This window comes from Phalaenopsis equestris, unplaced genomic scaffold (genome assembly GCF_001263595.1).
Source record: "Phalaenopsis equestris unplaced genomic scaffold, ASM126359v1 Scaffold000036, whole genome shotgun sequence".
Taxonomy (NCBI): Eukaryota; Viridiplantae; Streptophyta; class Magnoliopsida; order Asparagales; family Orchidaceae; genus Phalaenopsis; species Phalaenopsis equestris.
The window spans coordinates 211482-224797 of record NW_018164478.1 but is presented as its reverse complement, the minus strand read 5'-3'; the positions used below and the strand labels follow the sequence as shown (position 1 = coordinate 224797).

Here is a 13316-nt window from a genome sequence, read left to right as displayed (position 1 = left end):
TGATTGCTATTGTTTTGGTCATTCAGAAGTGGCGACCTTTTCTGGTGGGACATTTCTTGGTCAAGACAGATCAGACGAGTTTAAAGTATCTTCTAGAGCAGCGGATGGTGACTAAGGAGCATCAAAGATGGCCTTCCAAGCTAATGGGGTATGATTTTGAGATTTAGTTTTGGCCAGGATTGGAAAACAAGACAGTTGGCGCACTGTCGGGAAAGGTGAAGAAACACAATTGATGGCCCTATCGGTACCCTTGGTCTTAAATGAGAGGTCTTGAGACAGGAGAGCAAAAGAAATGAGGAGCTCAGGAAAGTAAGGGCTGAATTACTACAGAATCCGAACAGTCATCTAAGAATGCATTGAGGGGACAGGAGCTGCTTCATCAGGGGCAATTCGTGCTACCCAAGTCATCGGAGTATATTCTCAGATTATTACAAGAGTTTCATGAAAGTGCGATCGGTAGACATTTAGGGGTGCGGAAGAACTATAGCCGTCTGGCGGCAGAGCTTTATTGGATAGGGATGCACAGAGACGTGGAGGACATGGTGACAAGATGTGATGTGCGCCAGCGGCGTAGGTACTTGACCACGACACCAAGGGGGTTACTTTAACATTAGCATTACTGGAGAAGATTTGGGAGGAAGTGAAATGGATTTTAGCCATGATCAGAAGGGTTCACAGTGATTATGGTGGTTGTGGATTGCATAAACATGCACATTTCATTCTATCGCTACATCCCTACATTGCGGTTTCAATCACGGTAGTGTTTATTTGAGAATTAGTTCGTTTGCACAGGGTGCCATAATCGATGGTATCAGATAGGGAGAAGATGTTCCTCAGCCACTTCTAGAAAGATCTATTTAGGTTGCAAGAGACAGTCCTTAAAAGGAAACCACATATCATCCCCAGACCAATGAGCAGACGAAGGTGGTCAACAAGAGTGTGGATACATACCTGCGCTATTTTATATCTTACACACTGAATTTGTGGGCTAAGTGGATTACATGGGCCGAATAATGGTATAATACTCCGTACCACACCGCAACACAGAGCGGGATTCACGTCACTTGATATATTATGGGCGTACCACCACATCGGTATCGAACATTGATCAGTACTTAGAGGAGAGGGATATGATATTGGCAGAGCTTAAGGGCATGTTCTGAGAGCTGAACAAATCATGAAGAGGAAAACAGATTGACACAGAAAAGAGGCGCAATTTGAAACAGGGGCCATGATCAACTTGAAGTTGAAACCCTACCAACATAAAATATTGGGCAGGAGAAGGAGCGAAAAAATTTCACTGAGATACATTGGCCCTTACGAGGCGATGACATGCGTTGGGACAGTAGCCCACTGTTTCAGGTTGCCATCATCATCTGCACTACACCCAGACCTCCACGTATCCCAGTTGTGACGAGTGATTAGAGATCACACATCCTCATCAACACTACTGCCGACGCCGACGAAGGACTTAGAGGTGATTCTGGAGCTATTAGAGATCGAAGGAATGCGCCGAGTAAGGGAGCGAAGGAGGTATTGATTAAGTGGAAATGACTGCCAGACTATGAAGTAACATGTGAGCTTTACGAGGTGATCCACAAGGAGTTTCTATCTTTCCACCTTGATAACAATGTACTTTTTGGGGAGGGGAATAATGTTACGCCTAGTACGCAGTGGGTCCCTCATTGACTGGTCGATTGCGATCCTGCTGGCCCACAGATGGACCGTCCGAGCCGGCCCTTATTGCGGGGAGAAGGGGAGGGAGCCAGGAGAGGCATAGAGGAAGCAAAGGAAGGGGTGGGATCCACTAGGGCCATAATCACATATTCAAGAAGGAGAAATATAGGGGAGTTTGGGGGAAATTTAGAAGGAAAATTTTCAAATGTTTTATGAGGATTCTATTAAGGGGTAAGCTAGGGTTTGTTTTATTTTTTTAGGTATTATTTTGTGGCTGTTGTGTTTTTCTTCTTTTGGTGTTGTTTCTAGCGACGTCTAGGGTGTGAGAGAGCTGATCCACCTCTTGAAAGTAGATCATCTTTTGTACCTTGCTTGTTTTTCCTTTGATTGTTGTAAGTTCAGTCCTTATTTGTGCATTTCTACCTATGTATTGCAATTTCATCGTGACTTGTTCACTGATTTTGGTGCCTAGGGGATTCAAAGAATTATTTCAGATATTGCTGTAGTATAAAGTGAGTGTGAGTTATATAATGATGAGATTTGTTCTGGAGATAACCTTTTCTATACCAAAAAATCGGTTCATCCTTCGTCGGAGGCAAATGATTAATGCCGCTCAAGTTAAATATTATGTTTGGGTGCTAGTTGAAGGCGATGGTCCCCTTCGGGATACACCATAGTTATCAATCTGAAATGTAGAACAGTCAGTAGCTTGCTATTTTCCATATTTTCATTTTTCCAATTAGATTATTTTAGTTTTTCTAACCTTGAAGCATGCTTTTTTTCTTCTACTTTATGTTCTCCATATTTTCATGTACTTAAGAAAGATTCGGCATTAGTTAAGAAACGAAGATACCAATAGTTACATTTACTTTATTAGTTTTGCCAGTCAGTTTATGAATAACCTCACAATGGAGCACCCCCATTTTGCATACAAGATGCTAGACTATCTTAAAAGGCCACCTAGAAAAGTTGTTTTCTGCAATCCATGCATTACCACGTATATGTAGTTCTTCACTAATTTGGGTCTGTCTGATCATAAATCCACATGGGCTTATTGCTCATTTATATTAGAAATTTTGTTGCCTAGGGAAGCAAATACAGTTCAATGTTGCTCAGGGTGCTATACCTGAATTTAGGAATGGCTCATGTATTTGTGAAGGCATGTGGCTTAAATGGCTTATAAATTTCTGGAACCAGGCATAGTGTGGTATGATAATCAAGCTAGTATTAACAGTGCCAGGAACCTTCTCTCGTGGTCATTTGAACCAACTATCATTGAATAATAAATTAGTAATTGCACATATAACTTGGCACAATAGATGTTTTGTTTCATATTGTAGAAGAATAGGTTTTTTAAGGTATGCAGACAATTTATGTTGCTAGTGAAATGATGCCCATTGCTTTGGTAGAAGTAACGTCACTTAACATATTTCTTTTGTAGAATTGGCAAACAGTTGATGGACAGAAGTCATTGCAATCTTAAAATGCAAAATCATACCCTTTACAGCTAAAAAAGCACCGGAATAAGTTGAAACCCTTTTCAAATGAGTTGCACAATATAGGAAGAATCAATTGTAATTTATGCATGCGAAACGATTGTTATCCAAAAGCATTTATTATGAGATTCAAAATAGACGAATAGTTGGATCAAAAGTTATTAATGTTGAAACTTCATCTTTCAATGAAAGATAAAGGTGCTTGAAATTCTTCAACTAACTAAGTCTAGTTATCTTCTTCAAATCAGGAAAATATTGGCAATTCAAACTTTCAAATGTTTTAGTCCATAAAAATTACAAATTGAACAAGATGATGTTATGAACAGAGTCATAATGTGAGAAATGATTGGATAAGGAGAAAGTATCACTGTTCATTGTTATGTTGTTTCATGTATTGCAAAAATGAATCAAATACTAGCATGATTACTTGAAGTGTTTCAATATCAACCATTTATATTGTTTCATTGAATAATTTGTGCGTTTGTAAACAATTCTCAGAAATTATAATTGTTTTAGATGGTAACAATGTTTGTTTTTTTATTTAGTGATTAATTTATGAAGTTTGATGAATTCTAACAAAATAAAATGAGTAAAACAAGAAATCCAAGTCCATTTTTTGAATAATGTTCTAAAAACTTCTAATTAAAAATAAGTAAATTTAAAATTTTCAAACTTTATGATTAATGAAAGAATATACTGTAATCATGTTTATAATTTCATTTAAGATTTTTTTTTTTGCTTTTTAAGCTGTCGCTCAATTTACATGTATTTTTAAATTGTGTTAGATATCCTACTATTGTAACACTATGTTAGATATCCTACAATTGTAAGATGACACTAATAATTAATTTTACTGCTGTATTATGGCAGAGTAAGATGACATTAATTTTTTTTTCTAGGAAATACATACATACGTACATACATACATATATACGTACGTACGTACATACATACATATATACGTACGTACGTACATACATACATATATACGTACGTACGTACATACATACATATATACGTACGTACGTACATATATACGTTACGTACATACATATATACGTTACGTACATACATATATACGTTACGTACATACATATATACGTTACGTACATACATATATACGTTACGTACATACATATATACGTTACGTACATACATATATACGTTACGTACATACATATATACGTTACGTACATACATATATATACATATATATATATATATATACATATATATATATATACATATATATATATATTCTGAAGATTACGTGATGGACAGACACTAACTCATCATAATTATGATGAATTTATATCAAATAAAAAACTTCGATGGAATAAGAGCTTCGAATGATGTTAAATTCCGTATCTGCTAGCGCTTTGTTGACATATATTAAAATTTCAAGGATCAATGCATGTTTTGCACAAGGGATGTTACTTGGAACTATAGAAGAACTTGTAAATGTTCTATGATATCTTTTGATACCATGAAACAACTTATATCTGATGGGATGAAGGAATCAGATACCAAGCTGGTGAGTCCATACTGGAAAAGAAATAGAAATAGATAATTAAATCTCTAATGCTTATTCTAAAAGTTCAAGGCTTCAAACAGAAAGTTGCACTTAACAATAATAGCGGGTAGGGAAGTTGGTAGATTTGAAGGAAAAAAAAAAGAATCATAAATTGAGCGATGGAATGAATAAGCTAATGCATTGATACAAGTGAGAATGATTTGAGTGATGCTGCAAAGAACCTAGGCGGAAATAAGAGCTGCGAGACACAGCATTTATGGCAGATATTGAGTGGAAAGCACAATATTTGATAAGTAGAATCATGATGCAATTGAAAGGTTTGTGCTATGGTTGTAGTTTTCGAGCTCAGTTTTAGTAGTATTAGAATTAATTAAGTAGTATTTCTCCTCATATGTTAAGCCATTGTCGGGTAACACTCCTGAATTTCATGTGAATTGATAGTGTAATTATTTATCAAAATTCAACGAGTTGGTAAAATAACTGCAAATATGTAGGGATAATTTTGCAGTTGGTTTCAGGTAAATTTAATATTTTTTCTTTGATATTTGTTATTGTCATTAGCATTGAAGCCATTATTTTGCAGAGTAGTATGTATCTTGCATTTCTGACGTGGGAGGTTACCACAAAAAAAACTTAGCACGGTACTGTAGCTGTTGTAGCACTGTGGACGCGTTAGTGTGGCCGTTACAGTACCACAAAGATTTATAATACGGGAAACATGCCGAAAAAATCTCCTTTTTTTTCTTATGTTTTTTTTTTCCTATTATCCTTAATTCATTTATAGTCCTTTCCTATATATGTGTTGTATTCGGGTTTAGAAGTCAATTTTTGGTGTGTTTTGTTTCAAAACAACCGCCATAGTCTCTTCTTTCCTTCGAGGGCTGCATCCTAGGGTTTGAAGTGGTGCTTTGGTTATATCTTGGTTTACAGGTGGTGATTTATCCTTCCCCTATTGCACTTTGTCGCTCCACATCGTCCTCCTCTGCTGCAGTTGCCCCAAGGACAGTAGCTTTTGATGTTTTTCATTGCAATTTTCCCATTCCCACCCTTTTTGCTCGCTGTTCCTTTCCCGGACAGCTGTCCATTGCTGCCCTGTATCCTGCTGTTTTCCTACCGTCTCCTGGCTGTCCCAACCTTTACTGCTGCACTTCGCCGCTCTGCTTGCTACCTCACCTACTGCTTTTGCTGTCCCAGTACTCTGCTTCATTGCCAGTGTGATTCCAGGCCCTCCTTTGGCTGTCCCAACCACCTACAACCCCATTTCAGCCATCTGCTTTTGTTTCCCAACCACCTAGCGGACCTCCACCACCTATGGGTCGAGCCCTAGCGTGAGTTCATGTCGTGTTTGTTGTAATTTTCCTTTCTAGTGTGCTGATTGTAACCGACTATTTATTTTTCAAAATAATATATATTTTCCTACCGTGATTTGGTTAGCTCTAGTATCGATTTCTTACACAACTGGTTGAACTAGCATTTAGAATTAGTTTTGTGGCGCTAAATTTGTTTATACACTTTTTCAGTGAAGTTAGTATTTATCTACCATGCAATCTTTATAATATTTTTTTGTGATTTATGATGAGAAGAATCTATATGGTGCTTTCAAGAATTCCATGGCCAAGTTTATGGAGGATTGACTAGTTAAAGTTTGGAGCTTCCATTTTGTTTATGAAATTAAACTAGAACCTATTTTTGGTTGTGAAAATCTAGGAGTGAAGAAGGATGTGATGAAGGACCTGCCACCAAAAAAAGAGCTCATTTTGCGTGTTGATTTGAGTGCTAAACAAAAGGAGTATTACAAAGCCATTCTTACTCGAAATTACCAGATTCTTGCTCGCCGTGGTGGTCCGCAGGTTAAATTTAACTTGAAGAAAACCTTTTTTTTATTTATTTATCAGTAACCGGAAATTTGGATTTTCCAGATATCCCTTATTAATGTTGTGATGGAACTCCGCAAGCTCTGTTGTCATGTATACATGCTAGAGGGGGTGGAGCCAGATACAGAACCGTTGAATGCTGATGAAGGTTTAAAGTATGTTTTAGTGTCATTATTTTTAATTACCCTTAATCACTATCTATGAACTACTGAAGTTAGCCATGCTTTACAATGAGATATTCAGTGTGACTCATGTGCTGGAATTGGCTATTCGATAATGGTGGGATTGGCTATTCTACAATATGAGTTGCGTTCAATCATTACATGGTTCATACAATTCAACATGTAATTTACTTGACAACGCAATATTTAATTTTCGTTGTTTAATTGTTCTTTGTTAGAGTTCAGGTTATGCAATCAAACAAATGCCAATCTCATTGTCCCTTTTTTTTTTTGGGAACTTTTCATTCAATCTATTTTCAGATATTGCATGGTCTTTTTAAAAACGGTATTGCTTTTTTTTTTTTTTTTTTGAAGATAGAGAGTTTTGCTCCATGCTTTTGCTGGAAGATGAATGTGTTTTTTATGCACCTAAAAATTCAATCATTTTTTTATTTGAATATGGATGTATGGGTATTTACATGCGTGTCTTCATTCATTAAAATTCATAGTTCTACATTTGGTCAGCATTACAGCCTCTATATTTGTTTTTAGGAAGATTTACATACATTACACCAAATCCCTTTGAATTTACATATCTAACACCTAAACTTCACTTTTTACATAAACGACATCTTACCTATGCATGAAAAGGTGTAATTCGCTTTTCAAAAGTTAAAAATGGTGGTGTTTTTGATGTGATATGAAAGATTTGGATGGCATAAATTTGAAAAAGTAAAATTTTGGTGTTAGATATGTAAATACATAGAAATTGGGTTGTATGTTTGTAAATGCTCCTTTTTTGTCTTGCATATTATATATATATATATATATATATATATATTCCCTGGTATGATCTTTGGCTTTTCGGAAGTTCTTCTCTCACTCGTCAATGATTTTTTCGTTCGTTTTCCGCAATCTTCGACAACGACGTAGGGATTCTGCGGCCTCGTTCGCGCCAGCTTCTGCGTCGAGCGTCGACCTCGTGGAGCTGCAAGTTCCGCGGCTCGTCTTTCTGCATCGACGTCCAGTTTCCTGCATCTTCTCTTCATTTTCGACGCTTCTTCTGTTTGTGTCTGCGCTAATGCTCCTCTCCGTCCCAATCTTCAGCTTTGTTTCTGCGTCTCTCTCCAGCCCGATGCAAGCTTCTCGCTGCAGGTGGCAGTTGATTGTTCTAATGACACTTCCTTCTTTTGCTGAACCCAAAGGGTTCATTTGCCCACGTGGTGGGAAACCCTCAGGTAGTGTCCGCTGTGGTATTACCCTCAAGCTATTAGGAATGTCGCGTGACACAGATGATTGTCCTTTTGTTAAGAAGGGAAGTAGGAAATGTGGAAAAACAATAAATTTTTTCTCTGACTCAAAAAGTTCTACCATGACAGAAAAATTCAAGTTGCCCTCATTGGAAAATTTCAGTGGGGACACCCACCTATGGAGGGTATCAGAAAGAACGTCGATGAGCATGTGTGCAAGTGGAGAGTGAGACTTATGGATGAGACACATGTGTTGATTCAACTAACAATGACTGAAGACTACACCAGAATTTTCTCCAAGAAATATCTTAATATCGCAGGAAAAACTATGAAGTTATTCAAGTGGTCTCCTGATTTTGACCCTAATCATGAAACTCCCACTGTACCGGTATGGTTTAGTCTACCTGGTCTCAAGCTGCTTTTTTTTCACCATCAGGTTCTCTACTCTATTGAGGCTATCTTAGGGGATCATTTGAAACTAGGTCTACGTACTTTCAACATAATCAGATCCTCGGTGACCAGAATACTAGTGGAAAAGGTAGATCTACGTACATTCAACCAAACATGATAAAAGAAAACCAGCTGAGATGCTCATGGGTAGGGGCAGCAACCCTCACAACCAACCAGTAGAATAAGTCAACAGGTAGAGAGCAGAAAAAACACAGCCAAGCTCCCCATATATCTCACGGTTTGGGACAAGGGAGAGGACAGAAGCTCACGGGTAGGGGCAATAAAAAGCACAGCTAAGCTCTCCCTGTAATCTCACGGTTTGGGACAAGAAAGAGGACAAGCTCACAGGTAGGGGCAAGAAAAAGCACAGTTACGCTCTCCAAAATAGCACATTCAGCCAAATATTCATCACTCCGACAACTGGAAACATTTAAACAGAATAGAAGGATACTACAAGAAATGCTCACAGTCAGGAACATCCAGAGAAGCCACTAATTCCTATCCAAGTAGGGGTAGCAGTCAAAAGGGCAAACCGGGCCCAGTATAAGAGAAATCACAATTAGAGGCTATCAGATAGGGGTAGCCAGAGAAAACACCAAACCAAACCAACAATTTCCAATTCACGGGTAAGGTCAGCCAAAGAGGAAAAGCCACCAGCCAACCATGTAAAAGGAGTCACGGGAGAAGGCTTACGACCAGGGATAGTAAAGGGAAACCACCAACCATTCAAGATATAAATTCCCTAACCCAACAGGGAAGCTCCCAACCGAAATGTTCAAGGCCCAGAAAAGCAACATAGGACCACAAAACAAACCATATATTGTGCTGAAAACAACACCTAACCAAGCCAAAACAAAACTAAGCCCGAAACATTTTTCAACTCAACATAGGGCCAACCCGAAAGTAATCAACCCAAAAGTAAGGTCTAACCCAACAAATGACCAAAACCCAGCCATCACAAGGCACAAATCGAGGCCAACACAGGGGCAAAACTAAACTATTTCAAAGCAAAACCGAGCCCAACACAGAGGTAAAACCGAGCCCAGCAAGAAGGATAAAACAAGGAGCTGTAGAGGGTTAACCGAGCCTAGCAGGAAATGGCAAACATAAATAGAGTTCCAGCCAAAATCGAGTCCAGCAAGTGGAAGAAAATAAAAAACAAGTTCAGCTCTACTAAACCCAACAAAAGGGGGCAAAAATAGATAAACATCCAAGCCAAACTGAGCCCAAATCTTAGACAAAGCCAAGCCCAACATAAGAGCTAAAGAAAAGAGTACAATCTAAGCTAAACCGAGCCCAACAAAGGGGCAGAAACAATATAGAACTTTCAGCTAAAATCCAATTCAGAAGGAGCCAAAACCGAGCCCAACAAAGGGGCAGAAACAGTACAAAACTTCCAGCTAAAATCCAACCTAGAAGGAGCCAGAACCGAGCCCACCAAATGGGGCAAATAAAGCCATCAAAGTCAAATCTCATAAAGCCTTATGTCTCAAAATATTACACCCAGCATATGTTTCAATAGTAACAGGTAACAGGAAACAATAAGTATAAATGAATCCCTAAAGCCAACATGTCTCAACGTTAACATTTACTTGAAGAGGAATAATGATAATAAAGAGCATTAATATTTCATTTCTAGCACATATTCCAGATAAGCAAATGTCATCACATTGGCAACAACAGCAGTTTTCCAAAATTTCCTTTATCATGCATTTTGAATCAGAAAGTAAGAGAAGGCAATCATATTACACTTCATCTTATTGATTCAAGAAGCTTTCCATGATTAGATCTAAAAAAATAGGCTTAAACTTTTACTTTCACATGCTTTAAGAGAAGAAATATTTTCAGGTGCAAATCCGAGTGATGCAAATTAGAGGAAAGAAGAGAAATACCTCTTAATGCAGACTCAAAGTAAAACTGTAGAACAAATTTAAGCAAATACCTTTTATAGAAACTCTCTTTCCAAAAGCTTCGAGAAACAACAACCAATGAATACCTCAAACTTCTTTTCCTCTCAAAATTTTCAACAACCCTTGGTAGTCAAACACACAACCAAGCTAGAATATGGAACCGGCAAGCAAGAGTACCGAGCAACCCAGAAGGAATGCCAACTGAACAGGAAGTTTACGTCAAACCAAAATTTCAACAACTCCTCCATCCTCCAACCTTAAAGACCTCCCCAAGGTGGTTTTTTAGGCAAAAGAAAGAGGATCAGCCACCTACCAGCTTCACTGGTGGTCGAATCAGGTAAAGGGAGAGGAGAATTACATTTAGTGCGGAGGAAATACAACCTCAAGAAAAAGAAGGTCGGACATCAGGTAAAAGGAGAGGAGAAACGAATGATAGAGGAGACGCGAGAGCTAGTGCTTTGATCGAGCCACAGGATTGAGTGGGGAGGGAGGTTAGCGTGGTTTAGGTGAAATAAGGTTTATTATTAAAATTAGTATTATAAGTAATAATATAAATATAAAAATAATTAATATTTAAAAAAAAAATAAAAATTTGATAAATACATTTATATTCGTTTGATATATACATTTTTATTCGTGCGTCACAAGATAACAAAATGGATGTTCTTTTTAGGTAATTCTGACATTCCGGACACGTTGGCGTGGTCCGTTTTGTTGTCTGAGGGTGGTTTGACGTTGTCTGAGGTTGTTTTGACGAATTTATTGATTTGCGTGCAATTTTTTCGTTTGCGGAATTATAGCAATATGAGTGTTTTTCCTAGCTAAAATTGATGTCCCGGACGCGTTGGCGCAATCCATTTCATCATTAGAGGTCATCCAGAGAAGTTCACATTTTGAACCATTCTTTAAACTCAATTCTAGTCCGATCTTATGCAATTTAGTGAATTTTGTGCATTTTGTGTGTGCGCGTGATGATGAAGTCCTGAAGAGGTTTTCCTAGGGCTTGAGATCCTATTAGAAACTTTTCATTGAGTCTTCACATGATAGTCTTTAACCACTCAACCAAACGACGATGGTTTTGAGATCATCAATGCGAGACATCACAAGAGAAATAAGAAGTGGCTGGAATTTCTAGGGGGATGGATTCTAATACTAGTTTTCTAAGATAGTCAATATGAATCCCTAGAACTAGTTCCTAGGATCCTAAGGAAAATAGTAATGACCTCAAAATGAGGTCAACAATAGCTTCATTTGTTTACCAGCAATGTTAAAATATTTTTTTGGAGAAAATACGAGTGTAGTCCTCAAGGCACGGTTAATTGAATCAATATATGTCTCCCATCCATGAGCTCCACTTTCCACTTTTCTGCTAATTTAAGGTCATCAAACTTTTCCTGATAACTTCCATAGCTGGGCGTCACCACTAAAATTTTCTAATGAGAACAAATTTGAATTTGTCAGTCAGGATTTAAATTTCTACATCAGGTAAAAAAAGTGCTGTCTTCCCACTCTTCCTGCTTGCATTCTTAATTAAGGGGCAGTCGCCTGTACCATCACGATTCTCCTTATAAATTGAGGGGAAGGCAATCGCCATCTCCCCTTGAGGATTACCCACAACGTGGGCAAAAGAGGTTTTGGCGGGTTCAACCGAAGAAGGAGGAAGATCCATCATAGCAAGTCACAACAAGCAGAAGAGCTGCAAGTCGGACAGAAGAGGTGGGGGTGCAAGTCGGACTCGGGGGCGAAGCTGTGCAGAAGAGAGGGTAACCGCAGGTGGCGTCGGTGTCGAGTCGTGATCGAAGGAGTCGAAGAGGAAGGCGCTGCTGCTCTTTAGAAGAGCTCTCATGCAAGGAAGACGATGTGCGAATCACGTTCAGAGGGAAGAAGCTTTTTCTTGCGCTGGGCTTTTTCTCGCGCGAATCATGTTTGATGTTGCGGTCGATTCCTGTGTGGAGTTTCTTGTTCCTATCCGACGTCGTTCACGGACTCAGTCGAGCCCCTTCCTCATATATATATATATATATATATATATTGAAACTAGAGCTGATATTATTTGGGAGTTATTGCTCTCATATTCATCTAAATATACAACTACCTATCCAATGGTCTTTCGTCAAAATAAGGGAAATAAAATCACCATTCCCGTAAAAAAGTAGAGCCAGTGCTTTGTTGGGAACCAAAATAAGATATTCTTATTTGTATCTCGCATATTTCCTTAAGCTATTTTTTTTGAGGTGATATAGCTTTTTAAAATATTTTGCACATTCATTTTTATTATTTGGCAGCTTCTCACGTTCTCTGATATTAATGTTTTGCAAGACCAGTGATCTTTCAATCTTTTAGTACAACCAATCATTTTTTTGTCACAAATTTTACATTTAAATATATATAATCTTTTTTTTTTTGCACTTTGTTCTATTATTTCATCTGGAGTATCTAATTTTTAAATTTTTATTTTTTTAAGCGTCACCAACCTTTGTAGATAACTAAAAAAACCCCAAAATGACAACAAGAAAACGTTAAAACGAATAAAATTCAGTTAAAAAGAGAATGAAAAAAAAAACAACTAGTACAAAAAGGGAAAGAAAAATCTGTTTAAACAAAAAAAAAGAGGAAAATAGTTAAAAAATAAAATTGAAATGAAAAGCTGTAAGAGAACTAAAATCTACTTAAAAGAAAATAAAAAGAAAAATAAAATAGAAAAAAAAATAGTTAGAAGTAAAGAAATGGCTTTTGGAAAATGTAAAATATTAGTTAATTAAAAACCCTTTTAAGAAAACAAATCCAATTTAAAGGAAATTAAGCAAAAAATCATTGTTTACCTCTCAACTCATAATCTTGTTAGTTGGTGCTTTTATGCACGCTTATGTGCACTCAAGTTCACATGCAGTTGCATTTGTTGATTTCTACCATGGTGGTTGTATGCCACACGTGGTGCTCGATTTCTTTTTGATGCTTTTACCA

The 13316-nt window shown here is 37.5% G+C and overlaps 1 protein-coding gene across 1 annotated transcript in view; it reads left to right on the top strand.

Moving 5' to 3' along the window:
- Positions 1-13316, top strand: part of LOC110018776 (CHD3-type chromatin-remodeling factor PICKLE-like) — an 89286-nt gene that overhangs the window by 26807 nt on the left and 49163 nt on the right. The window contains exons 13-14 of the mRNA XM_020716211.1: positions 6415-6557; positions 6627-6736. Of these exons, the coding sequence (XP_020571870.1) occupies positions 6415-6557; positions 6627-6736 (253 nt within the window). The remainder of the gene's footprint in view (positions 1-6414; positions 6558-6626; positions 6737-13316) is intronic.